Source organism: Peromyscus eremicus, chromosome 2 (assembly GCF_949786415.1).
Source record: "Peromyscus eremicus chromosome 2, PerEre_H2_v1, whole genome shotgun sequence".
Taxonomy (NCBI): domain Eukaryota; kingdom Metazoa; phylum Chordata; class Mammalia; order Rodentia; family Cricetidae; genus Peromyscus; species Peromyscus eremicus.
The window spans coordinates 157610267-157637036 of record NC_081417.1 but is presented as its reverse complement, the minus strand read 5'-3'; the positions used below and the strand labels follow the sequence as shown (position 1 = coordinate 157637036).

The following is a 26770-nucleotide window of genomic DNA, read 5'->3' as shown; positions in this document are numbered from 1 at the left end:
TCCTGCATGTCAGTGAAACTTAAGTGAAAGACTTGTTTGAAATGACGGCAATGCAGCAGCGTCTTTCTCCCGTCTTATTTCCTTTCTTCCCTGATGACCTTTTTTGCTTTTGTTGTGGTAGTATGTACGACAATCCTTTCTCCTTCCTCTTCCTCGCACTTTCTGGGGACAGTAGTGATGAAGAAGATGAAGAAGAAGATGATGATGATGATGAATATGATGATGATGATGAAGGTGGTGGTGGTGGTGGTGATGATTTTTCTTGTGTCCAGTTTGGGTCCAGGTATCAGAAGAATGGAGTCATATCCGTAACTGCATGTGCTATAGGTGCTCAGGAACTAACTTTCGTAAGCCCTGCTTAGGGCTCTGCTTTGAATCAAAACAGGGTAGTGTTAAGTGAGGAAGGCCAGCCAGTGTGCACTGAAGTGTGAGGCCCTTACACTGGAATGAAATGACACACAGGACAGTTCTCAGTTGTTGCCCATTCAGATAAGAAAACTTATCTGACCCAGTTGTCAAAACCTGAGAAAAGATGAACTGCCACTCAGCCTTAAGTTCACCCACCTTTAGGAAATGAGGCCCTCGCTTTAGCCACCATGAGTTTGGTTGCATTGATTGCAGGTGTTTAGAAACAGCACTGCAGTTTGGGTGTGTGTGTCCATCCCTTCCACATCAAACTCTGTCTGGGCAGTCTGAGTGAATGTGTGTGGTCATGCTTTCCAGTGTAACTGCGATTCTCTCTTACATCTGCCCTTGAGGCTCCTTGAGCATCTCCTTGTATCAGTGAAGCAGTGTCCCATTTGTTTCAGGATGCCACTGAATGTTCCCCCTGAAAACCGAGTTACAAACTGCGTGTTTCTAGATGATTTGAGCACAAAAATATAATGACCCTTTGTTTCTGCGTCTCTGACTCATTGCCTTAACAGTTTTGCTCTCCCACTGAAGTTCCCTCCGGACCCAGTCATATTTATGCCCAGCACTGTTCACAAATAACCTCAGGCTATAAATAGAGACTGCAGTAGGAGCTAGGAACACTTGATTAAGTTTGACAGCTCATGAAGAGAGAGACGAATGTCAACACACGGTTGAATATTGATTCCAAAAGGTTGATGTTTGTATTAGGTTGAATATTCTATTATCATTTCCCAAGTGAGTATTCCCAAAGGGGAGCAGTGCCTTTCTCATGCTTATCAAGTCCAGTGTGACTGCAGTTCACCCAGCAGACGTTATAGGGATGGCTGTCCACACAGGGTAAAAGGGCCTCATCTGTTTAAGTTTTCTGTGGGAGCAGTGCTTTGTGTAATTCCTTAACAAGTCACATGCTGCCTTTGCTAATGCCTCTTCCTAGATTCCTGGCATCTGACCTCACCTGAGATCCAGCCTCTGTGCTTAATAGCTGAGGTCCTGGTGGTGTGATGTCAGTTGCCCAGCATTGTGCCTGCTCTCTCTCGTAGCTGGGACGTAGATCCAGAAGCCAGAAGCAGAGCTCATGTTGTGCACCTCCAGACTGCACTCTTCTGTCCCTTTGCTGTTCCAGTTTCTGCTGCTCTGGTTCTTTATTAGTTACCTCACTGCTGGGAGTCTTTGTGTGCCTTCTGTTCTTGTGTAGAAGGTACAGACGTTTTTAGGACCAATTACTAGATTATATCCTTATCAGTATGAGATGATCTGGATTGTCTATTAGGTATCTAATTGAAGATTACTAGTAGATTACAGATTGTCTATTAGGTAATCTAATTGTAGATTACTAGTAGATTCCAGATAAAGTGAATGAAGATGGTCCCAGAGCATATAACACTAAACAGATAGTGAACTTGAGAATACATGTTAGTCAGAGCAGCAAGAGATAGCAAAAGAACTTGCTAAATTTGTTAAGTGGAGAGTCTTTCTTGTGCCTATAAAGTCCCATGTGACTTCAGTTTACACAGCAGACATCCATAGGAATGACTTACTGTTCATTGTGAATGGACTTCATCTGTTCTGCTTTGAGTTATCTGTAGGATAACTTTATGTAGACAGGGTTTCTTTGTATACTTTTGGTGCCTGTCCTGGATCTCGCTCTGTAGACCAGGCTGGCCTTGAACTCACAGAGATCCTCCTGGCTCTGCCTCCTAAGTGCTGGGATTAAAGGCATGCACCACCGCCGCCTGACCTAGCTTTTTTTTTTTTTTTAAGGTATATTTGTTTTATTTATTTAATGTGTAGGGTTGGTTTGTCTGCACCTGTCTGCTGTATGTACCATTATTGATGCCTGGTACCCTTGGATCCTCTGGGTCTGGAGTTATAGACAGCAGTTTGAGGAGTTTCTTAAGGCTGCCAGCTCACAAAAATGACATAGAGACTTAATATTAATTATGAAAGCTCGGCCTATAGCTTAGGCTCATTGCTAATGATCTCTTATAATTTAGCAGTTTCCATAATCCAGTGTCTCTTAGCGGCTATTATTTTTTGTACATTAGCATTTAAAAATTTAAAGTCAGCAGAGCACCACACAGGATCCAGACACCCTGAGTATTTTCCTTCTTTGCATGGCTTCTTTTTATATTACTTTAATCTCTTTAAAGACTTTTATTATTTTTAAACTATTTTCTTTGTATGACTGTCTATACCCATTTTTTTTTTCCCCTGTATCTGCTGAAAGGTTTTCTTGGTCTGGATTGCTTTACTTCATGCCTCAGCATTCTCTGACTGTGAGATAAAACTTAAACATGGCTCTGGTGGCTGGCTCTGTCCCTCACACACACACACACACACTGTGTCCATGATGTGGCAGGCATTTTTACCTGTCATGCAGGCTGCTCAAGTGCTCTGCCGCACAGCAGGACCTCTTAAAAGATCTGTGCCTCTGTATGCTGAGCCTACTTCGAGAGACCACTTTCCCAGGTCCTATGTGGATATTCAAGCTTCCTTTTTTTTTTTTTTTTTTGGTTTTTCGAGACAGGGTTTCTCTGTGGAGCTTTGCGCCTTTCCTGGAACTCACTTGGTAGCCCAGGCTGGCCTCGAACTCACAGAGATCCACCTGCCTCTGCCTCCCGAGTGCTGGGATTAAAGGCATGCGCCACCACCACCTGGCAAGCTTTCGTTTTTGATGCCATATGTAGTCGGACTTTCCTTTGGGCTGCCAGCTCACAAAGAAATGACAAGGGAAGTTATTATCAATTTTGAAACCTCGACCTTAGTTTAGGCTTGTCCCACTAGCTCTTATAACTTAAATTAACCTGCTGTTATTAATCTATGTCTTACCATATGGCTTTTTCTTTCATTCTGTATGTCTGACTCCCTCCATGTCTCTTTGGTGTCTCCTCTACATCTCAATTAACTCCTACTTCCTTTCTCTGCCTGTCCCACCTATCCCTCCTGCCTAGCTATTGGCTGTTCAGCTCTTTATTAAACCAATCACAGCAGTATATGTTCACACAGTGTACCGATATCCCACAACATAAGGGCCTAAGGATCTGGCCTGGTCTCGGTCATACAAATAGAAGAGAGGTGATTTGGGCTATTAGTCACTTCTGGTCCTGGTTGTGGGAGCTTTGGGGGTGAGAGGTTCTGGCTGTAAGGGTCACTTAGATTACTAGCTGCCTCCAGTCCTGGATGTAAGAGCTTGACATGGCCTGGCTCAACAGATGACACAGATCACCAGGCTCTTAATCACTTCCGATTCTCAGCTTTCTGGAGGGAAGAACAGGTTTTCATCTTTCCTATTGTAAAGATAATCCTATATGCTTAATGTTCCTGGTTTCTCTGGAGATCTGTGGGTGCAAGGTCTTTTGAGTTGTGTTCCCAACAGTTGTTAACTGACATAAGGGTGCTGGGAATCAAATTCAGGTCCTCTGGAATAGCAGCAAGTGTTCTTAATCCTTGAGCCATTTCTCCAGCCCGATTCTGTAGCTTTTTAGAACTATATGTATTTATTTATTATTTTATATGCATTTGCCTGAGTGGATGTATGTGCACCACAAACACGTAGGTGCTCTTGGAGGCCAGAAGAGGGTATTGGATGTCCTGGAACTACAGATGGTTGTGAGCAGCCATTGTGGGTGCTGGGAACGAAATCTGGGTCCTCTGCAAGAGTAGCAAATGCCTTTAACCCCTGAACTATTTCCCCATCTTCATGATCCTATGTTAAAACACCCACTGGAAAACTATGAGGGCTAATAACACTGCCAGCGAGATGGCAGGATGAAGGAAAATGAGTCATTTTTGTACATAACAGTAATGGTCATGTTGAAAATGAAACCTGGAAGCTGAGCTTGGTGGTACACACCTTTTTTAACCCCAGCACTCGGGAGGCAGAGGCAGGTGGATCTCTTGAGTTTGAGGCCAGCCTTGTCTACAGAGGGAGGTCCAGGCCAGCCAGAGCTACACAGAGAAACCTTGTCTCAAAAATCCAAGTAAATTACATGAAAAGAAAGAAACCTGGAAACAATCCTTGGTGAGTGTTACACAGTTAAGAAACAAAATGCCTTCAGAGAAAACCATCCTCTACAGGAAGGAAGGACTTCTTCACTGAACTCTGAAAGCTCAGAGAAAGAAAGAAAAGTAGCAGAAGACACTGGTGTTGAGAGTCAGCAGAGTTCATCTGTGGAAGTGCTTTAACACGTGCAGATCACTGTATCAAGTGGAGTAAGCCAGGCTCATATGCAGAGTCTCGACTTAGAGACTTGTGGTCGCGGAGATCTTACTCAGGCAATCGACCAGCTGGGCAACTTGAGTTTGATCCCAGGACCCACCCACATAGTGGAAGGAAGAAAGGAGAAAACTGACTTGTGATGATTTCTTCTGACTTTTCCCCTGGTGCTGTGTTTCATGTACACACACACCCATACACACACGCACTCATACACACATACGTGTATACATTAAATAGATAAATGTAATTTTAAAATGAAGCAAAGACAAAAAGGAGTGAGGGGAGGAAAATTCCTTCTATGGAAAGATCTGCTTCTCTCAGAGAAGAGACAGTGAGGGAAGACCCCTTGTGACTCAGTCACCGTGAGGAAAGCTTTCTCATTGTTTTTCAGGAAATTGGTGTCTAGGAAGAAATTGAATGGTGTCTTATTTTATTGTATTCTTTATTATTTTTTTTTTATTCTTGTTTGTCTAGATATGCCAGTGAAGGTCATGATAGGGCAGGGGAGATTAACAGATAGTTGATGTGTGCACTGCAGTTTTTGTTAGAGGGGGCAGTGTGGGAAGAGTGGGCACTAGCCTGGGCGCTCACCACTGCCCTCTGCTCTCTGCACTTGCTGTCCGAATTGCTCTAAGGATTCAGCGCTCCTGAGGAGCAGTACTCAGTGGTGACCGCATGTGCACTCACACACACACACACAGCTTGGTAAATGGGAAAGTGAGTTCCCATTAGAGAAGGAAATGCACGGGAGCCCTTTAAGAAGCGGGTGTTGGTACATTTCAAATGTAATTCAGTCTGTCTGGACATGATGCATGTATTATTTTTTTTTTCAAGAATATTTTCATTGTTTTTGGAGCATTCTGCTACATTCCTGTTTTGTGTGATGACCACCTGATTAATTCAGACAGCTGGTGTAGTTACCAGAAAATGGCTTAAACTTTTTAAAATGGTGGTGTAAGTTTTTAAGCTTTTCTTGTAACTTAAATATGAAACATTTCTAGGATTTTAGAATGTCAGAGTTCTGAAGGTGTCATAAATCACCCCCTTTTAGTAATAAAAATGAGCAAGTTATTTAGTGTGGTGGAGGGTGATCTACCCTGTTGTTGGTGCTGGGTTTCAAGTCCAGGATGTCATCTACCCTCTCTCCTCAGCCTCCTGAACAGCCAGGACTAAAGGTCTAGACCACTGGACTTCATCTGAGTATTTTCGAATATTTAGAGATGTCATGAATGCAGGCATATAAATAAGCACCACTTTCTCCTTTGGTGCTGTATTTGCAGTGTGAATATACTGAGAATCTTTACAGTCATCTTGACTACTGACTCTTGACGTTGACAACAATGGCTTTTCCATTGCCGTTGGCACCTAGAACATCATACTGATAGACACAGGGTTTCTCTAGATTTCTGTGTTGGGTGAAGGTTCATCTCACCTCTTTCTTCTTTCTTCTGATGAAAATCAGCTGATTATTTGCTGTCTGATTCATGAAACATCCCTTGATACAGTCGTAGGACCTTTCTTTGTGTTGTCTAGATAGACTGACTGCTCCATACTCTGTTCCAGGGTCTTGCTATGTAACCCAGGCTGATCTTAACCTACCTCTGCCACCTGAGTGCTGGGATTACAGGTGTGTGCCAGTGTGCCTGTCCCCTGTCACTCTTCACGTTCTAGTGGAGCACTTGTGAAAGCGTTTGAAGGGTCAGTGATTGTTAAGTGGAGTATGTTGTTGGGAGCGGTTTGCGACTCAGCTGCAGTTGCATGAACCAGCACCAAGCATGCTGCCTTTTCTCAGACACAAGCTCCTGCGCTAGTCTGGGTGTTGCGTCACACTGACTTGCTTGCAGCTGGTAATGAGCTATTGCATCAAATGTAGCTTTCTTTTTTAATTTCAGAAAATGTTTGAAATGTGGCCTTATCAGGAAACCAGTTTAAACTTTTCATTTTAAACACCAAGTATGTGTTTTCACTGACATCTGTGAGAGCTGTTACAAGGAAAATTACCCTGAATCACACATAGATGTGTGGCTGTATTAGCAAAGGCCGTCTGTGGATTGTGTAGTGAACACAATCAGGGAGTCACAGATAAAACTCGGATTGCTCTGTGTCGGGCAGCTTTTCCCTCGGTACTTCCCAGGAGTCGCTGCATCAGTATACTTGTGGTAGGTTTTTATCTGGTGCTGGGTGAGTTTCTTCTGTGCCTCATCATGTAGTGCACGTTTCTGTCATCTAGCCAGTTAGGACCTACCAGAGAACGCCATTAGTGAGTAAGGCACACCCAGACACTCATTGCTGCCTCGAGAATGGTCCCCAGGCTGCCTTTGTCCTGGATTTAGTGAGGTCCCCTGCAGACTGGAGGCCTGCCCTTTCCTCCAGACTGCCTCTTAGCATCATTCTTCCCTTCTTTTTAAAATTTGTATCAGCCTGGATGATGAATTATAGACATTCAGGTTTGTTAGACTCCGGGCTGACAGCCTTGGCTTTATAATGTTTTCTCCTGTGCACTGAGTTGTTTCCACACCCTGCTTTCATTCTCACGTCAACCATGTGGATCTCCCCAGTGCCTAGGTGATTTATTCATGTATTTTCCAAAATTGATTAATTACGTATGTCTCTGGGTGTATAGCATATTGTTGCTGTCTCAGTTCTTGGGCCTTTTAGTTTCTGTGCTTTGTCTGCGTGAGGTTGGAAGAGAGATGTATCTATCAGGATCCTGGTATTCTTCCTATCTTTATCATCTTCCATATGCTGTATGTCATATTTTTGCTTAACTCTCTCCCTTTATTTTAGAATTTTTTTTGCATCTTCCTCAGTCTTGATCTCTTTGTGATTTTTGTATATAACAGATGAGTATGGTAGTTGAACACCCAGTTTGGTTTGTGATCTGTTCAAGGTTAGCCTCAACTTTTCTTAGTATCCTTGAACCTAACCATTGTGATGTTTGGCCTTTGTCTGGGAATAGTTACTACAAACAGTGTTCCACACTGCCCCCTGCAGGTGTGGTGGAGGTTCTGGGTGCAGGTAACAAACTAAGCTGGAACGACAGCCCAAGGAAGCTTATTCCTTGTGTAGGAATTTTGTTTATTTTGTTTTCATTTTTCTCTTCTTCCTTATTCATTTGAAAACTTAATAGCAAAACACTGATAACTCCTTCCACCTTGGCATTTTCTCTAAGTTCTGGCCTGTTCTCCAGTGCTGAGTGAAGTTTATTCAGGTCTTTGTAGATGTCTGAGGGTGAGAGAGAGTATCTGTAGTGGCTTGAATGTCTCTCCTCGAGTCTGCCCAAGTGATGTCACTTGGTATTGGTGAAATTTGGTTTGTGAACCTGTGGTTGACTCTAGCTACTCAATAGTCAGCAGCAATTCCTAGTTCCTCTGATTTATAAGTTGCCATCCCCAGAAGGGCCAGGTCCCATGGACAGACTAGGACATGTTTACCCAGAAATCGATCCCTGGTTAGGCTGGGAGCAGATAAACATGGGTGAGCTCCAGTCTGGCTGCACGGGTGTTTGTGCTTCACCGTGGATGCAGGGCTCCTAACAGGCTTTCTGCTGCAGCGTGACAAGCTTCTCTGTAGAGGTGGTCGCAAAGAGGTAAGCATTGTCAATGTTTTTTCTCTTCCCCAAAGTTTGGGAGCCTCTGGTGGAGCAAGTAACTGGGACTCATACAGTGATCATTTCACCATTGAAACCTGCAAGGAGACAGACATGCTGAACTACCTCATCGAGTGTTTTGACCGAGTTGGAATAGAGGAAAAAAAAGCGCCAAAGGTACTACGAAGAGGATTTACCAGAATGAAAGCAGACTGGTTATGTTATGTTATGGATGTGCTAATCTCTGTCCCAAGAGAAGCTGTCGATTAAGTAGTCAGTAGTGATAGAGCTGTGGTTAGGGCCAGAGCTCAGACCGAGGCTGAGTGCCTTGGCTCCAGCGTCCTCTCCTTTGTCTGCCCTGTAGATAGGTGTTGTGTGTGTCATGTGTGGTCCTGATAACTGCTGATGGTGTCAGTTTTCCATTGCTAGGACAAAATATACAGGAAACTCAAAGGAGGAAAGGTGTATCCTGCTCACAGAATTTAAATCCACACTCAGTATGTAATACTGTAATCAGTCCATGAGCTTGGATTTTCGCAATTGCCCAGTGAATCTGAGTAGCTATGTATGAGGAAGTGATGCCCCTCGGAGATGAAGCTGTAATTGTCAGAATTATTAAATAAATAACAAGCTGCAGGACCATGCTAAACCAAGGGAGCATTACCCTCCCCTCACACCCCCCCCCTTTTTTTTTGAGATGGAGTCTCACTATGTAGCCCTGGCAGACCTTGAACTCACAGAGATCCACTTGCTCTGGCAACTGGAATCAAAGGCATGCGCCACCACACCTGGCAACATCTCATTACCTATCTTCTCATTCATATTTCACTATCCAATTCTTGTCTGACTTCAGACACTGATTGTCCCATGTTAGTTTCAAATTTGTGTGGCCTCTTCTGGGATTCTTGTCCTTAATCTTAGCAAAAGTAAAGAAAGTCTAAGTAGGTGTGGTGGTGCACACTTATCAGTTCTGCACTCTGGAACAGGAGATTGGCTGTGAGTTTGAAACCAACCTGGACTATTGTATAAAAGACCCTGACTCAAAGTATGATATAAAGCCCCCCAAAATGGGATGGGTGTGCCCCACGTTCTGTTCTGTGTTCCCTCACTAACCTCAGTATAGGTGGCACAGGTTGGTGGTGACACGCTTGCTGTGTGTGTCCTTTATGAGTCTAGGGAGAGGAAATCAGGGCATTTTCTAGCCATCTCTCTCCTGACGGTTAACTTTCTCCTCCAGATGTGCAGCCAGCCAGCAGTCAGCCAGCTCCTGAGCAACATCCGCTCGCAGTGCATCTCCCACACCGCACTAGTGCTGCAAGGGTCCCTCACACAGCCCAGGTATGATGCACACTCCATTGTGGTGTCTGGTGTGGGTAGGAGGGCCATCTCTCAGTGGATTTCATCTTTCGGTTGTTTGACGCTCTGTTGGATAACTCTGGGACCTGTACAGGGAATGTGTTCTGATTCAGGCATCAAAGCTCAGGCTGGAGAGCACTGAGTTCAGAGGTCAAGAGCACTGACTACTCTTGCTGAAGACTGGGGTTCGATTCCCAGCATCTACATGGTGGGTCATAGTATCTGTAACCCCAGTTCCAGGAGGTAGGATGCCTCCTTCTGGCCTCTGAGGACACTGTATACATCTAGTGTGGTACATAGACATACATACAGGAAAAACACTCATACATAAGATAAAAATAGATATAACCAAGGGCTGAGCCTTTCCTCCACCTGAAGACTGTGGAAATAAAATAATCTTCTAGGGCTGGAGAGATGGCTCAGAGGTTAAGAGCACGGACTGCTCTTCCGGAGGTCCTGAGTTCAATTCCCAGCGGCCACATGGTGGCTCACAACCATCTGTAATGAGATCTGGTGCCCTCTTCTGGTCATACATGCTATATACAAAATAAATAAATAAATCTTTAAAAAAAATAAAATAATCTTCTAAATAGTACAGAGCATATTTTTAAAAAGAAGTTAGTTATATTTTTAAGAGTTCTGTGTACTTTTTAAAATATGTAGAACCAAGGTAGATAATAATTATTTAATTTCAAACCTAGTATTTGACGCTAGTGGATGTTTGTGACAAAATGATCATGTTCCGTGTGTCTCCGAATTGGTTTCTGTTACTAGGTGTTAGAGAATAGTGGGGGGAACTAGGTGAGGAGGCACATACCTATAATCCTAGCAAGAGGCAGAGGCAAGAGGGTCACCACCAATACAAGGCCAGTCTGGCCTATGCAGTAAGTTCTAGGCCAGCCTGGGTTTCATGGTGAGACCCCTCATAAAAACAAGATAAAACAAAATACAGTAGTAGAGAAATGATTTGAAAATTGGCCAAAGTGCTATGATTTGTCTGTTTCAGAAAATTCTGGATAGTTTTCAAAGTTAATAAAAGATTGTATATTTTATTCTTTTCAATTTTATTTTTATGTGTATGGGTGTTTTATCTGCTTGTATATCTGCATATCATGTGCATGCCTGGTGGTCACAGTGGCCAGATGAAGGCATTGGATCCCTCTGGAACTGGCGTTAGAGACAGTTGTGAGCCGACATGTGGGTCCTGGGAATTGAACCCAGGTCCTTTGGAAGAGCAGCCAGTGCTCTTAAGTACTGACATCGCATCCCTCCAGCCCTGTGTTTCATGGAAAAATGAAAAAAATTGCAGTTTTTTCATTCTGGTTGTTCCCTGTACTATAACTGTATGTTTTTTTAATATTCTCAAAATGAAGGAAAATTAGGCTGTATGGTGCCACATGCTTATGATCCTAGAATTTTGGAGGTTGAGGTTGAGGATTACTTACTAGTTTGAAGCTTCTTGGGCTCCATAGCAAATCTTTGTCTTTAAAAAACAAGTAACATGCCAGGTGGTGGTGGCGCACGCCTTTAATCCCAGCACTCAGGAGGCAGAGGCAGGCAGATCTCTGTGAGTTCAAGGCCAGCTTGGTCTACAGAGTGACTTCCAGGACAGGCAGGGCTACACAGAGAAACCTTGTCTCGAAAAACCAACCAAACAAAACCCCAAAATAATCCAAGCAACAAAAAAGAAAAAGAATTTGAAGGAGATTATTGATAATCTTTTTTCCTCAATGTGGATGAGGCATAAACAAATAAATAATAATTCTTTTTTATTATTTAAAGTAGTTTTAGATTTGCTTATGTGTATGTGCATCATGTGCTTCCAGTGCTCTTGGAGGTTAGAAGAAGGTGTTAGATCTCCTAGAACTAGTTAAAAACAGTTGTGAGCTGCCACATGGGTGCTGGGACCCAAACCAGACCTTTTACAAGAGCTCTTAACTACTGAGCCATCTCTCCAATCACCATAGTGCATTTTTAGATGCATTTATAATTTCTTTTCCACTGCTGAGGACCCAGCCTGGGGCTTTGCACATGGCAGACAAATGGTTAGTCCCAAAAGTACCTCCCAGCCTTGCTGCTTCCCTTTCAAAGGACTCCACAAAGAAAGTTGTTGTTTTGTTAATTTCTTCTGGTGTCTCATTTAAGATTCCAGATGTCACCATGTTAGAAAAGTCATTTTTAAGCCGGGTGGTGGTGGCGCACGCCTTTAATCCCAGCACCCAGGAGGCAGAGCCAGGTGGATCTCTGTGAGTTGGAGGCCAGCCTGGGCTACCAAGTGAGTTCCAGGAAAGGGGCAAAGCTACACAGAGAAACCCTGTCTCGAAAAACCAAAAAAAAAAAAAAGAAAAGAAAAGAAAAGTCATGTGTATGTGACTGGGCAGACTGTGTGGCCATGACATTCTACTGGCTTCTATCACAGCCCTTGCTTTTCCTGGGTCTACAGGTCCTTGCAACAGCCATCCTTCCTTGTGCCGTATATGCTGTGCAGGAATCTCCCGTACGGCTTCATCCAAGAACTGGTGAGGACCACTCACCAGGATGAAGAAGTGTTCAAGCAGGTACAGTGGGCCAAGCCATACTCCAGCTTTTAGCTAAGCGCATCTATGCCGATGTCCAGATACAGCATGTCGTGGAGTAGGGGAGGGACTCATGCAGTTAGTGGTGGCTGGAGAATGGAAGGGCGTTTTCCTGAGGGATATAGCCACTGGCATAGGTACCCGTGCTCCTGTGAGCAGCCTCTCACCCATGCTCTGCAGGTACCCCTAAGAAAATTTACTGGATCATAAAGAAAGAAAGAGTGTGGGGAGGGGAGGAAGGGAGGGCATGAAAGTAGTGAAGGGACTAGAGGATAAGTGATAATGAGAAGGAGACATGGGAGTGTAATGGGGTGAGTACAATAAAAATGCATTTTTTATTATATATGTATGAAAATGCCATAACGAAATCCATGCATAATTATAATATTATATATGCTAAAAAGGAAACAAATAAGAACGTCATATGTGGGAAATGCCTCTTCCTAGATCTCACTATGCATGTTACATTTGGCACGATATCCTTTACTTTGTTTTATGGCTAGCATATTCGTAACTCTCGATGTTAAGACCTTGGATTGTTAAATATTTGTAAAAGCACAATCCAGGCCACATCAGGTATGGTGGTGAATGCCTTTAATCCCAGCACTCACCGGTCAGCAGGTAAATCTCAATGGGTTAGAAACCAGCCTGGTCTATATAGTAAGTTCCAGGCCAGCCAGGGCTACATAGTGAGATTTCATCTGAATGGGAAAAAAACAAAAACAAGGAAAGAACAATTCAGGACTCAAAAAGAACAATTCTGTTTAAGGTTATGCCCTCTCGGCTGTTTGTTAACGGTGGGCTTTAGTGATGTATTGTGCAGTCGGACGTGTAGGAACAATAAAGGCAACATTGTGAGCTCTTTATCCTTAGGAAGATAATGAACTCCAGGGTGGGGGTGGGGGAGGGGGAGATTATCCCGCTGGGTGATGGTGGCGCATGCCTTTAATCCCTGCACTCGGGAGGCAGAGGAAGGCGGATCTCTGTAAATTCGAGGCCAGCCTGGGCTACAGAGTGAGATCCAGGAAAGGTGCAAAGCTACACAGAGAAACTCTGTCTCGAAAAAACCAAAACCAAAAATAAAATAAAAAATAAAAGAATTGTCACAGGAGGTTTAAGTGAAGCAGCTTTAGGTGTGGTCAGCATTAAGTAATACTCCTTTTTCATAAAAGCAAACATTTGAAGAACCCAGAGTAGTTTTAAAATCAGGCCCAAAATCACCTCAGAGGGACATGTGATGCTTATTTTATTGACAATAAGTTATGCAGAGGCCACAAAGTGACCTTTGGTGGCTTTGTAAAGGAGGTGGCGTGAACTCCGTGGTAGCTTACAGCACAGGTAGGTCTTCCTGGCCACAGGAAGCTGATGCCTTCCTGGACCAGCTGTCATGAAGCCGTTGTTGTCTTTCCTGGGTTACCATGAGTTTTATCTGGAGAGAAGTGCTGCAGGAAACAGCTGCTGATCGCAACATCAGGCTGAGTCTCACCTCTTCACTAACAAGCTGGCAGACAGGACTTCTGAGTCCTCGACTGGGATTTCCACTTCCTTTTAATGGTTGGGTGATGCTTCCAAATGAATAAAGAGACAAATAGCAGCTTAAATGTAAGACTGAAGATGAAGAGCTGAAGCTTTTATCCTCACTGGGAGGTACTTACTTGAAAAATAGAAGAGTTATTTGCAATGTGCAGGTCACAAAAATAATATGACTCCTAGGCTGGTGAGCTGTTTCAGTGGGTAAAAGTGCTTGCTGCACAGTCAGTCCCTGAACCCCCCCAAAAGAAGGATAGTACTGACTCCTGAAAGTTGCCCTCTGGCCTCCTCGTTTAGTGTGCACACCCACTCACTTACACATTATACAGACACAATAATGTAAATTAAAAAAAAGACACTCCTTGATGGTGGGAAACATTTTATGCTTATTCATATTTTGCCTGTTTATTATCAATTAAACTCTTAATTGCAGAAAGAGACAACTCTACTAAAAAGAGTAAAGCTTAAAGTAGTCTTAAAATGTATTTAAAGGTCATTCAGATGAACAGTTAATGGCATTTTCCGTGAGGTTCTAGAACTTGTCTTGCCTTTTCCTCTGGATTGCAGTTTTGGCATCTCCTGGCCCCATGCTGACTGTTACTCCCCGTTTTCAGCTAGCTTACGAAAGCACATTACTTCTACCCTGATAACTCTAGTTGCAGGAACCAGGGTGATCTCTCCAAAGCTGTTTTAATAGCACAGAATGCTCCTCGGGCACGTCTAGGGCCCTTTTTTGGTCCCGTGTCTTCTCTTCTGCTCACAGTTCTGTGTGATGGGATGAACTCAGTGGCCGGAGGGCTTGGTCCTGGTTTTCTAGTGGCTTTGTATTATGCTCCCCTTCCAGCTTGTGGTTCAGATTGCCAGCTGCTGTATACATACATTTTCCCTTGATGTTGTTAGTCTTGGATTCTAGCCCACTCCTAATTGTGTGGCTCCGTGACAGGCACTGTGACATGTGCAGTGTGCTGTGCTGAGCAGGCCCTGCACACCGTTACCATATCAGTACAGGCCTTGTATGTATTGTGCCCTTCCGTTTCCAGGTCAGGTGACTGTATTAATTCCGCTGTGTATGGAGGTAAGGGGTTCTTACTAGTCATTTAGTTTTCAGTCTGAACATTCATCAATTGTCCCTTTGCTCTCAATTCAGCTGAATGTAACAAACCGAGCAAAACCATATTTTAAATGTTGGTGGATTTGAGGAGAAGGTGGAACACTTAGGTACTTTCCTAACAGATCATCGGTGTGTATTAATCAGCAACTTGGGGAGGACAGTGGGGGAGGTGAGGTGTTCGGGAGTCCAAAGTGAGGCAGGGAGCCCTCAGAGCAGTCCTCCCTGTGCTGGCTGCTGCCCCACTGGGGTGTCAGTGTTCATCAACATCCTTTGCTAGAAAGTTGAGATTCGTTACTTTATGCTTGGTCTGACTGATGGACAGGTCAACACTCAAGAATTCTACAGTCCTTGATCTGGATAAAAATAAAAATTTAAAAAAAAAGCATTTCTCCTTTGGGAAAGAGTAGGAGTGTCTGGACCTGCAGACCCAGTACCTTGTCTGACATGTTTGCATGCTTCATTTTCCTTAAACCTAATGTTTATGCTTTTCTTTTTTATTACAGATCTTTATCCCTATTTTACAAGGCCTGGCTCTTGCTGCCAAAGAGTGCTCCCTTGATAGTGACTACTTTAAATATCCCCTCATGGTAAAGTCTTTTTCCTTTTCCTTAAGAGATATTTAAGTAGATATTTTTCTTTTAGATCTATGTTCAATGTTGTTTTCAAGTGTTTTAGTTGTTTTGAGATGATCTCATGTCTTCCAGGCTGAAGATGACCCTTAATTCTGATCTCACTCCCTCCACCTTTCAAGTGCTGTGCTTACAGCTACAGATTATCCGGACTTTAAATTCTGAGACCCTTGTGTAGGCTGGACAGAGTGCACTTGTGTCCTAAGCTGCCTGAGTGCATTGTAGCTATCCGTCCTCCACCCTGCCAGTCCTAGACGCAGCCAGGAAGGTTCCAATGCGAATGTGCTTCGCCGTACTGGTAGCTAGTACGAAGGATGACCGTTGACGGGCAGTCTCAGCAGATTTTCAGAGGAGCAGACAAACCATACTTGGAATTTAAAAAAGAAACATTTAAGAGGCTGGCTCCTCAGTTAAAATGCTTGCTGGGTAAGCCTTACATCTGGAATCCATGTAAGGATGAGGGAGAGAACCAACTCCATACGTTCTCTTCTGACTTGCACATACATGCTGCGCACCCGCACCCTCCCACCCCCATACACACGCAGTAATGATAAGTGGAAAATGATAGCAACACATTGGGGCTGGAGAGGTGGCTCAGCAGTTACCAGTGTTTGCTACTCTTGTACAAAACCTGAGCTTGGTTTGCAGAACTGCCTGTAACTCCAGCGCCAAGAGATTTGCCCTCTTCTGGTCTGTACAAGCATCTGCACTCGGGAGGTATATACACATGTACACATAAATGAAAATTTAAAAATGAAATCATTTTAATACCTTCCTGTGTGGCCCAGGCTGATCTTGTACTCATGAACCTCCTTCAGCCTCCAGAGTGCTTAGATTACAGCAGTGTGCTCTCATGCCCAGCTGGGACGAATTCTTTTTTATTGAGCCAGAGATGGCTCAGCAGCTTAAAACACTTGCACAAGCCTGTGACCTGAGTTTGCTTCTTGTGAATCCATATAAAAACCCAGATGTGGTGGCTTTGGTGTTTTTTTTTTTTTTTTTTCGGTTTTTCGAGACAGGGTTTCTCTGTGTAGCTTTGGTGCCTGTTCTGGATCTCCCTCTGTTGACCAGACTGGCCTTGAACTCACAGAGACCCACCTGGCTCTGCCTCCCGAGTACTGGGATTAAAGGGGTGCACTACCGCCAATGCCCAGCTCCAGGTATCCCCTTTTGTTACAGGATTGTAATGGAAAAAATGCCAAACTATGAAACTCATTTACTCTGTGTATATTTACAACTTTGTATAAATTGAGGCCATAGAGAAATTGATACTTTATGTTTGTTCCTTGTACTCATTCTGTTGATTTGATTCTATTATGCCATTGACTTACTGGTGTCTGGGAATTCGTCTTGTACTTAGTAGCAGAGTTCAGGAAATAAGCTCTCTTCCCGTAGAGCAGTGGTTCTCAGCCTTCCTAACTCTGTGACCCTTTAACACAGTGGTTTTCAGTCTTCCTAACGCTGAGACCCTTTAACACAGTGGTTCTCAGTCTTCCTAACGCTGAGACCCTTTAACACAGTGGTTCTCAGCCTTCCTAACTCTGTGACCCTTTAACACAGTGGTTCTCAGTCTTCCTAACTCTGTGACCCTTTAACACAGTGGTTCTCAGCCTTCCTAACTCTGTGACCCTTTAACACAGTGGTTCTCAGCCTCCCTAACTCTGTTTAACACAGTGGTTCTCAGTCTTCCTAACGCTGAGACCCTTTAACACAGTGGTTCTCAGCCTTCCTAACTCTGTGACCCTTTAACACAGTGGTTCTCAGTCTTCCTAACTCTGTGACCCTTTAACACAGTGGTTCTCAGCCTTCCTAACGCTGAGACCCTTTAACACAGTGGTTCTCAGCCTTCCTAACGCTGAGACCCTTTAACACAGTGGTTCTCAGCCTTCCTAACTCTGTGAACCTTTAACACAGTGGTTCTCAGCCTTCCTAACTCTGTGACCCTTTAACACAGTGGTTCTCAGCCTTCCTAACTCTGTGACCCTTTAACACAGTGGTTCTCAGCCTCCCTAACTCTGTTTAACACAGTGGTTCTCAGTCTTCCTAACGCTGAGACCCTTTAACACAGTGGTTCTCAGTCTTCCAAACTCTGTACCCTTTAACACAGTGGTTCTCACTCTTCCTCACCGTGCGACCCTTTAACACAGTTCCTCATGTTGTGCTGACCCACAGGTGTAAAACTATTTCGTTGCTACTTCATAACTATAATTTTGCTACTGTTATGAATCATAGTGTAACTATCTGTTTTCACATGGTCTTAGGCAGCTCCTGTGAAAGGTTCAGTCACCCCACCCCACCCTGCAAAGGGGGTCACAGCTTACAGGTTAAGAACTGTTGCTGCCTTAGGCTGTTCATAATTCATGGTAGAAGTTGTATCACAGCAAAATATCCTGACAATTATACTGTGATAAATGCTCAAAGAAGTGACCAAAGGTCACTTTTAGAAAAATCAGAACTATCATATCATTAACAAGGTGAAAGTTCATAATAATGCTGGAAGGAGAATGTGAGGCCTAGCCAAGTATGGTAGATCATGTAACCCCAGCCGTTGGAAATCTGAGGCAGGAAAGTTAATCATGAATTAAAGGCTAGCCATAGCTACTCAGTGAATTCTAGGCCAGCCTTGGCTACCAGGTGAGTTAGTTAGTTCAACTGTGATCCCAGGACTGTGAATTCAAAGCCGGAGGATCGGGAGCTCCAGGTCAGCTACCTCTACATAGTGTGTGAGGTTACTCTGGGTCCAGGAAACCCTGTCTAAAGAAATAAGCTTGAACCACTCAAGAGGCTGGGGTGGGAGGATCATTTCAAGTTTAGACCAGCCTGGAATTCATGGTGACTTCCAGACAAGCCTGGGTTACATAGTAAGATCCTGTCTCAAAAAAGAAAACGAAACCAAGAAAGTAGGTAAATAAAAAATTTGAGCGTGTTTTCGAGGGCAGAGGACGAGGGATGGATGATTGCTGCTGTTTCAGCTGGAGGTTATCAGTGCTGCCCAGATCCTCACTGCCATGTGAACTGTTGGTTTCTTGGTCCCCACCTGGATAAGTTTAGTAATTCAATGAAGAGAATTTAGTGACAGATATCAACAACTTGGTGAACGACAGAAGCATCCTTTGTGGTAGAAAGTGATTTAATTTAGGACCTGCTGTTGATGATGTAGGGGGTCAGAGAGGAGAAGAGTGAGGAGATGGGAAATAAGGCAGGAAGAGGAAGCCTGCTGGATTATTGGTGGGCACTGTTTGGTTCTATGCTGTGATCACTGGAGGATTGTGTTCTATGCTGATGCTACTGGGCATGTGGCATGTGCCTGCAGTCCCAGTGCCTAGGAGGTTAAGGCAGGAGAATTGAGAGTTCTGGGCTAACCTGGGCATAACATAGCAAAGTCTTGTCTGAAAGAAACACACACTCACACACATACCAACACACACACACACACACACACACACACACACACACACACACACACACACGCAGCAACAGTAAATAATGGTGATGTCATCTGGCTGCCAGCCCCACCCCCCTAACCCCTGGGGTTTTTGTGAATGGTGTGTTGCCTGCTGTTGGAGTTGTCTTAGGCTTTCCCTGTGGTGTTAATGGGCTATCCACACTATGCGGTGAGAAGTTAAACTTCTCAGCAGTTCTCTGTATCAATGACTTCAGTGTGTCTGTTCAAGGCTCACTCGCTGTTAGACAGCTTCTGTCTAAGTCACAGAGAAACTCATTTCCTATTCATTCTGGCTTGATGGACTGAGGCTAAACTCATGATCCTAACTGTCTGGTCTGGAATGAGGACAATGAGGAAGAGTTACTGCACCTGCCTGGTGTCTGGAAGCCACTTCACACTTTTTTTTTTTTTTTTTTTTTTTTTCCGAGACAGGGTTTCTCTGTGTAGCTTTGCACCTTTCCTGGAACTCACTTGGTAGCCCAGGCTGGCCTCGAACTCACAGAGATCCGCCCGGCTCTGCCTCCCGAGTGCTGGGATTAAAGGCGTGCGCCACCACCGCCCGGCCACTTCACACTTTTTAAGTGTTCTGCATCCGGTAGCTTCTTGGGTCCAGAGTAAAGCCCTGGATAATGCTGGCAGAATTAGCACACGCGATCTATGCAACAAATACTGTGTTATGAAATGATATGAAGCAAAAACTCAATTTTTAAAACTAAGTGCACACCTTCTGGAAAGGACATCAGAGGGCGTTTTATCTGCAAGTGAAATGTGAGTGATTTCTAGCTGTGCTTTGTATTTCTCCTTTATCTAAGTGCTTTTTTAAATATAAATATTCTTTCATACAATGTATTTTTGTCATGTTTTTCCACTTCTCACAAAGGTATTTATTTTATTTTGTTTGAGACAGGGTCTCATTATGTAGCGCTGGCAGTCCTGGAACTCCATAGACCAGACTAGCCTCCAGCTCACAGAAATCAACTTGCCTCTGCTTCTTGGGTGCTGGGACTAAAGATGTGCACCAGGCCACCTAGGCAGAGGGTTGGGTTTTTTTGTTTGTTTTGCAGGGCACATGTATTCATTTACTCAGCAGGAAAAGTAATAAGGCTGGTGACCTCAGAAGGAGCATTGCCATGCCTTTATAGTGGAAACGAAAGCTGTCCCTTGCTGTCACACATGGCAGCAGTGTGAAACGGAACACATCCTAGTGATTCTGTCCTGTCTTATTTCTAGGCACTAGGTGAACTCTGTGAAACCAAGTTTGGGAAGACACACCCTGTGTGCAGTTTGGTAAGTTGAGCCATATGCCGACTCTGTCACCATGTGGAGGCCACTCTAAAAGTAGTGTCAGCTACAGACTTCTCTTGAAAGACATTTGGAAATTGGGGGCGTCCCTCATCTGTTCAATTGCTGGTCTGTATAGTGTTTTCCATGCTGAAGTGTTGCCTTGTGTCTGATTTCTGGGGGAGTAGCAGGTGCTGTAGGAAGTGAGTAGATCCTTTGAGGAGCATCAGAGTAGGTCTTTTACATTTCTCTTGTGAGTGTCTTGACCTATTATAGGCAGTTAATAGTTTGGGGGAGTCACAGTCCTCAGCAGTCTACCCACTGCTCCGGAAACCTTGCTAAAGTAAATGACTAGCCGGGCGGTGGTGGCGCATGCCTTTAATCCCAGCACTCGGGAGGCAGAGGCAGGTGGATCTTTGTGAGTTCGAGGCCAGCCTGGTCTACAGAGTGAGATCCAGGAAAGGCGCAAAGCTACACAGAGAAACCCTGTCTCGAAAAACCAAAAAAAAAAACAAAAAAAAACAAAACAAAAAAAAAAAAACCAAACCCAAAAATGAAGTAAATGATGCCTCACTTGTGCTCATGTGAAAATCCTTACTTAGGTGCAGTATGCTACACAGGAAACATGAGAATAGTAGCAGTACCGTGGGAAGAAGGGGTTTGGGAGGGAGAAGATGATAAAAAAGGACAATGGGGAGAAAGACATCAAACTACACACAGAGACACACATACAAAACTGTGAAAGAATAAAAATTTTTAAGTGTTTCTTATAAAAATGTGGAAGCTGGAGAGTACCCTCTATCAGGGGTAAAAAAAAAAAAAAAAAATATCAAAGGGAACCTGACTTATTTGTACCTTGTATTTTTGGAGTGCTTGATGGCCAGAACCCCTTGTGTAGCTGATTGCTGGGCTCTCTGTGTTCCTCCCACACCAGTCTCCTCAGCAGCTTGACTGGTCCCTCTGTTGTGTCTAGGTCGCCTCTTTGCCTCTGTGGTTGCCGAAGTCCTTAAGCCCTGGTTCTGGGCGGGAGCTGCAGAGACTCTCCTACTTAGGGGCCTTCTTTAGCTTCTCAGTCTTTGCAGAGGATGATGTGAGTACACATTTGACTCCCAGTCAGCCCTTCCCAGATGGTCACTGTATGCTGATTGAATATGTCCCCTTTCCTTCCAGGCAAAGGTGGTTGAGAAATACTTCTCAGGGCCCACCATTACCCTGGAGAACACACGTGTCGTCAGCCAGTCCCTACAGCATTACCTGGAGGTGGGACGGGTAGGTGTTCAGAAGGGAAGCCAGAGGAGAGGGCCTCCCTAGAGAAGAAAGGTCTGTTTCATCGATCCAGTGCTGCCCAGGTCATTGTGTCCTAGAAGTCAGATATTTTACAAAGAAGATGCTCTGTATAGAGCTCCCCCTTGTCGCTGTTAGCACTTGTTGCTGCTTCTGGACAGAGAGGAAGCCCAGGCCCAGCACCTCAAGGGTGCCAGTCTGGTGTCTCCCAGAGAGCCCCACATATGACATGAGTAATGACTGAAGCCCAGCTATGCTGTTCCCTGAGAGTGTCCCTGGGGACTGGAGTGATGTCTAGTGGTCATGCTTTCTCTCCATCTTGCCTGTAGCCATGGAAATCATGAGGATGAGCGGGAGCTGTTAGCGTGTGGCACCCTTGGCTGAGCCACTGACGTACTTAATATGTCTTTTGTCCTAAACTGTAAAAGTGAAGTGCCTTGCTAATCGAGGCCATATTAGTCACGGAAGGGGAGCGGCAAAGGCTGGTTTATTAAAACTGGGGCTGCTCAGCATTCTCCTCAAGTCCTCCTGGTCACACACACACTTCATAATGTTGACTGTCTTGGGTTCCCTACAAGGAGTGGACGTGGGAGAAGAAAGGGGTGGGGAGCAGGAGGCTATTCTTAAAGTAAAAAAGAAGTCAATTGTTTTTTTTCTTTTTCAAAACAATTCAGCAAGAGCTTTTCAAGATCCTGCATAGTATGTTGTTAAATGGTGAAACTCGTGAAGCTGCTCTCAGTTACATGGCGGCCGTGGTCAATGCCAATATGAAGAAAGCCCAAATGCAGGTAGGAGTCCCCAAAATGCTTTCAGTTGCTCAGACTTAATGCAGCACCTCCCAGGCTCAGTTCTGGGGATCAGGAAGACAGCATGGAACTAGAGAGGCAAGCCTCCCGCTGTGTGGAGCCTGAGTTCTCTGGCAGGGAGTAGACGGACAAACGGTGTTCCAGACGGTAATAAGAGTCCGTGATGGAGTGTGAAGGGTTTGGGAGTACTTGTGGAGTGCTGGAAGGAAGGGACAGGAGTGAATTTTGATCAGGTAGCACAGCGGCCTCTCTGAGGAGCTGACATTTTATTCAAGCCTTGACTGAGGAGCCAGTCGTGACAAGGCTGAGAAAAGTACCCTCTTGGTGCGTAGACGGTACCAGAGCAGGAATGAGCCAGCTTTATTGCCAGCCCAGGACATCGGTCTTTGTGACTGGGAGAGAATGGGCAGGTAGGAAAGAAGCCGTGGGCTTGAGTCTGCTCAGAGCCTGTGGTGAGGACTGTAGTAGAATCCACTACAGAAGGGGATTCTACAGACGGTGTCAGTATCGAAATCACAAGGAGTAGGGTCAGGAACAGTCCGGAAGAAGCTCTTCAAGGTCATGAGGATTCCATTGTGCATGGTAAGAGTGGGGAAATTAACAATTTTAGATTATTATTAATAAGTACTCAGAAGCAAGAGAATGAAAGTCTAGAGAAGAGCAGAAACCCAGTGCTTCTGGTGCTGCTCACACTGTCTGCTGTGTCCAGTCTGTGACGTCAGCACTTGGTGTTGTCATCTGTGACTCAGCACCCAAGAGCCGTGCAGTCCAGAGAGACCATCCAGAATTTCATCGTGTTCTGTGTGGGTTTACAGTTTTATATTGGGCCCCATTCACAGCTGGCCTGTAAGTTGGCCACACCTGACAGTTTCTTTCTGTGCCTCAGTTTCTTCATTTGGTAAATGGGGTTAATAGTGGCTGCTAACCTATGGGCTTACTATATGTAAAGCATTAGAATAGTTCTAGTGTGTGATGGCCGCTCAGCTCTACCCGGCTTCTTAGTTCCTCTCACGGGGCTGTGCTCACTCTTTACATGGGGAGCTGTCATGTGGGAGTGCAGCTCGCTGTCCTAGTGTTCTTGAGAAAGAAGGACAAGAAAGGAGGTTGCATGTATTCTCTCTTTGCTTACTAACATTCTCTGACCTTCAGTTCCTCTCTCAATACCAATTGTATCCTGCAGAGGTCAGTGAGGACATGGTGGTGGATGGGCGGGCCGTTGTTTGGCTGACATCTGCTAGCTGATTGGCTGTGGTCACTGCATGACCTATCAGCGACTTTAGGGAGTGGTCACATTTGAATGTCCCCTCTGCTTTCATAGAAACTTGTGCCAGTTTTGTATATAACAGTTGTTGGAATTGCTTTTGCCTTCTGTCCCAGGCGGATGATCGATTGGTCTCTACAGATGGCTTTATGCTGAATCTCCTGTGGGTCCTGCAGCAGCTAAGTACAAAAATCAAGTTAGAAACAGTCGACCCCACTTACATATTCCACCCGAAGTGTCGGATTACTCTCCCGAATGATGAGACACGAATAAATGCAACGATGGAGGATGTGAATGAGTGGCTGGCTGAGCTCTGTGAGTGATGCGTCTGTTGCTAGGTCACCTCTCTTTCATCTGCTGGGCTCTGGGAGATAGAGATGCATAGTTAAAGTTAACATAGTAAAATTTCTTCTGAGAATTACTAAACCCTGATACATAGAACAGATGGGTGGGAGACAGAAGAGAGAACCAATAACAGCAACTTTATTATATAGATTTGTGTTGTATTGTGGCAGTTGAAAATATGACTTCTTTAAGGTGTGATGATAATAATCTTGCTACTTGATAACATAAAATATATTTGTAATTACAAAAATCAAAACCCCATGCCAATTTGGTAGTTGGTTTTTTGTTTGTTTTTTTTTTTCCCCCCGAGACACGTTTTCTCTGTGTAGCTTTGTACCTTTCCTGTTACTTGCTTTGTAGACCAGGCTGGCCTCGAACTCACAGAGATCTGCCTGCCTTTTGCCTCCTGAGTGTTGGGATTAAAGGTGTGCACCCCCACCGCCTGGCCAATTTGGTGTTTTTAATATTTTAAAATTATGTGTGGAATTAGATGAATTCCTATTTACCTGGAAGTGACAATGTCATCCATGATCAAATGGACACTTGCTAGAAAAGCACCTTCCTTGGTGCTCAGTCTTACTTGGTACATGCCTATAACTCCAGCACTCAAGAGGCTGAGGTAGGAGAATCACAAGTTCAAGGCCAGCCTAGGCTACACAGCAAGATCCTGCCTTACAAGACCAAGAAAAGAAAGAAGTGTTGTTTAATGAATTCATTTCCTCAGTCTGAAGTGAATCTTGGCAGTATCTGACATATAATTAAATACTGTTGAAGGGGTAGGAGAGGCACACAGAGGAGGATAGTTATAGAGAGAGCAGTTGACTGGGTGGTGGTAGTGTTTTGAGGATTCCCTGTGTTGTCCAGGCTAGCTTCAAGTTCTTAGACTCAAGCAATCCTCCTGCCTCAGTCTCCTAAGCAGCAAGACTGTTCCCCTGAAGCACTGTAACTGTTAAGGGGTACAGTTGCATAGGAGAAATAGTTCCTAATGTTCTCTAGCACAGCAGGACAGCTGTGGTCAGTAGTGACTCAATGTATAGTTCATAAAAGCTGTTGAGGGGGTTTGAATGTTCCCAACACAAAGAAATAAGTGCTTGAAGTGATCTGACTGGGACATGCTATATACATGTATGAAGTATGAACTCTACCCTATGAACGAGTCAAGCTATGTGCTGATTAAAAACTACTGTACATATAGCCGTGCGGTAGTAGTGCACACCTTTAATCCCAGCTCTCAGGAGGCAGAGGCAGGCAGATCTCTGTGAGTTCGAGGCCAGCCTGGTCTACAGAGCGAGTTGCAGGACAGGCTCCAAAACTACACAGAGAAACCTTATCTTGAAAACCAAAACAACAACAAAAAACTACTGTATAATGACATTCGCTCTATGATTCTACTTTCAGCCTATACTCTCAAAGTTGATGTTCAAAGTATATACCTCTTCCTAGCAAGATCAAAAACACAAACATGGAAGAAAATGGCTGTAATTTATTAATATAGCTTAATACTATTTTCAGATTGAAATAATAAACACATCTTGGAAAATGAAGGTGATTTCATAGGATATATCAGGAAGACATATCATAAAAGATTGATCTATGTAGCATTTAATCAGCTAAGTCAGGAACAGGGCCTTTAAAGCACATAGGAATTTGTTTTTCTTACAATGTCACATAGGTTTGTAATTTAAAAAATGTTCTTGGAGGTCGTCCATAGTGGTGTAAGCTTTTAATCCCAGCACCTGAGAGGCAGAGGCAGGCAGATCTCTGTAATTTCAAGGACAGCTTGGTCTGCATAGAGAGTTCCAGGACAGCCAGAGCTACATAAAGAGACCCTGTTTCAAAAAACAACACTAAATATAAATTCCTGGGCTGGGGAAATGGTTCACTTGGTCAGTAAGGTGCTGCCATGCAAGCGTGAAGGTGTGAGCTCAGCTTCCGAGCTCCCACATAAAGCTGGGTGTGGCAGTACACATCTGTCACCCCAATACTGGGTGGAAGGAGACAAGACGATCCGTGTGTCCGTGACTGTCAGGCTTGTCAGTTGGTAATATCTAAGTTCACGAGATACCCAGTCTCAAAAACAAGGTGTAGAAAGTCACAAGACAACTTCACAGATGCCAATGCAAAACCATGTCCTTCCACCACCACAAATACACACAGAAAGTGTTCTCAGCTGATTTTCCTTCACAGTGGAACTTTTTCCTTATGGCTTGTAATTGATTTTAGTTAAGGATTCATGGGTTTTTTTTTCTAGATGGAGATCAGCCTCCGTTTTCTGAGCCAAAATTCCCTACGGAATGTTTCTTTCTCACCCTGCACGCTCACCACCTCTCTATTCTGCCTAGTTGTCGTCGCTACATCCGAAGACTCCGAGCCATCCGAGAGCTCAATAGGTATGTGTCGTGACCCCTGTCAGAGCATCACTGTCACCGCTGCCTCTTAGGCACAGGTCTGCCTTCGGCTGCAGTCCATAGACCTGGGGGAGGATGTGTACATCGCAGTATACTATCTGCCTCTACTACTGCGTTGGTGCCTCTCATTCCCGGGTTCTTGGCATGATAAAATGATACAGAGGTAGATTTCTGAGCCCTCGGTGTTCGTTTCTGTATGTGGTTGCTAAAACCTTTCCACTGGGTGTGAAGATTACCAGGAACCACTTTAGGGAGCCCCTGCCTTCCTGGCATACCTTCTTGCCCTGGATTGTCAAGCCCTGTTTTCCCATGAAAATCAAGGAAACGTGCAATTCCCCTTTGCCCTGTTGTCTGTGTCTGAGGAGCCCAGGTGCTGGCCAGCAGCTCCAGCTGTCAGTCATCAAATCATCACAGTGGTCGATATGGCTCGAAATCCCAGCATGTCCTGATGCTCCAGCTTCTGCAAACAGACATCCCCAGGAACAGACATGGGTTGGACAGGCCATTTAAGCCACT

At 44.4% G+C, this 26770-nt stretch overlaps 1 protein-coding gene across 1 annotated transcript in view; it reads left to right on the top strand.

Moving 5' to 3' along the window:
- The window catches only part of Ube4b (ubiquitination factor E4B), a 122151-nt gene that overhangs the window by 60190 nt on the left and 35191 nt on the right, over nt 1-26770 (top strand). The window contains exons 8-18 of the mRNA XM_059255398.1: nt 122-283; nt 8258-8399; nt 9460-9560; nt 12022-12136; nt 15299-15382; nt 20100-20156; nt 21124-21240; nt 21321-21419; nt 22109-22222; nt 23618-23816; nt 26098-26236. Of these exons, the coding sequence (XP_059111381.1) occupies nt 122-283; nt 8258-8399; nt 9460-9560; nt 12022-12136; nt 15299-15382; nt 20100-20156; nt 21124-21240; nt 21321-21419; nt 22109-22222; nt 23618-23816; nt 26098-26236 (1329 nt within the window). The remainder of the gene's footprint in view (nt 1-121; nt 284-8257; nt 8400-9459; nt 9561-12021; nt 12137-15298; nt 15383-20099; nt 20157-21123; nt 21241-21320; nt 21420-22108; nt 22223-23617; nt 23817-26097; nt 26237-26770) is intronic.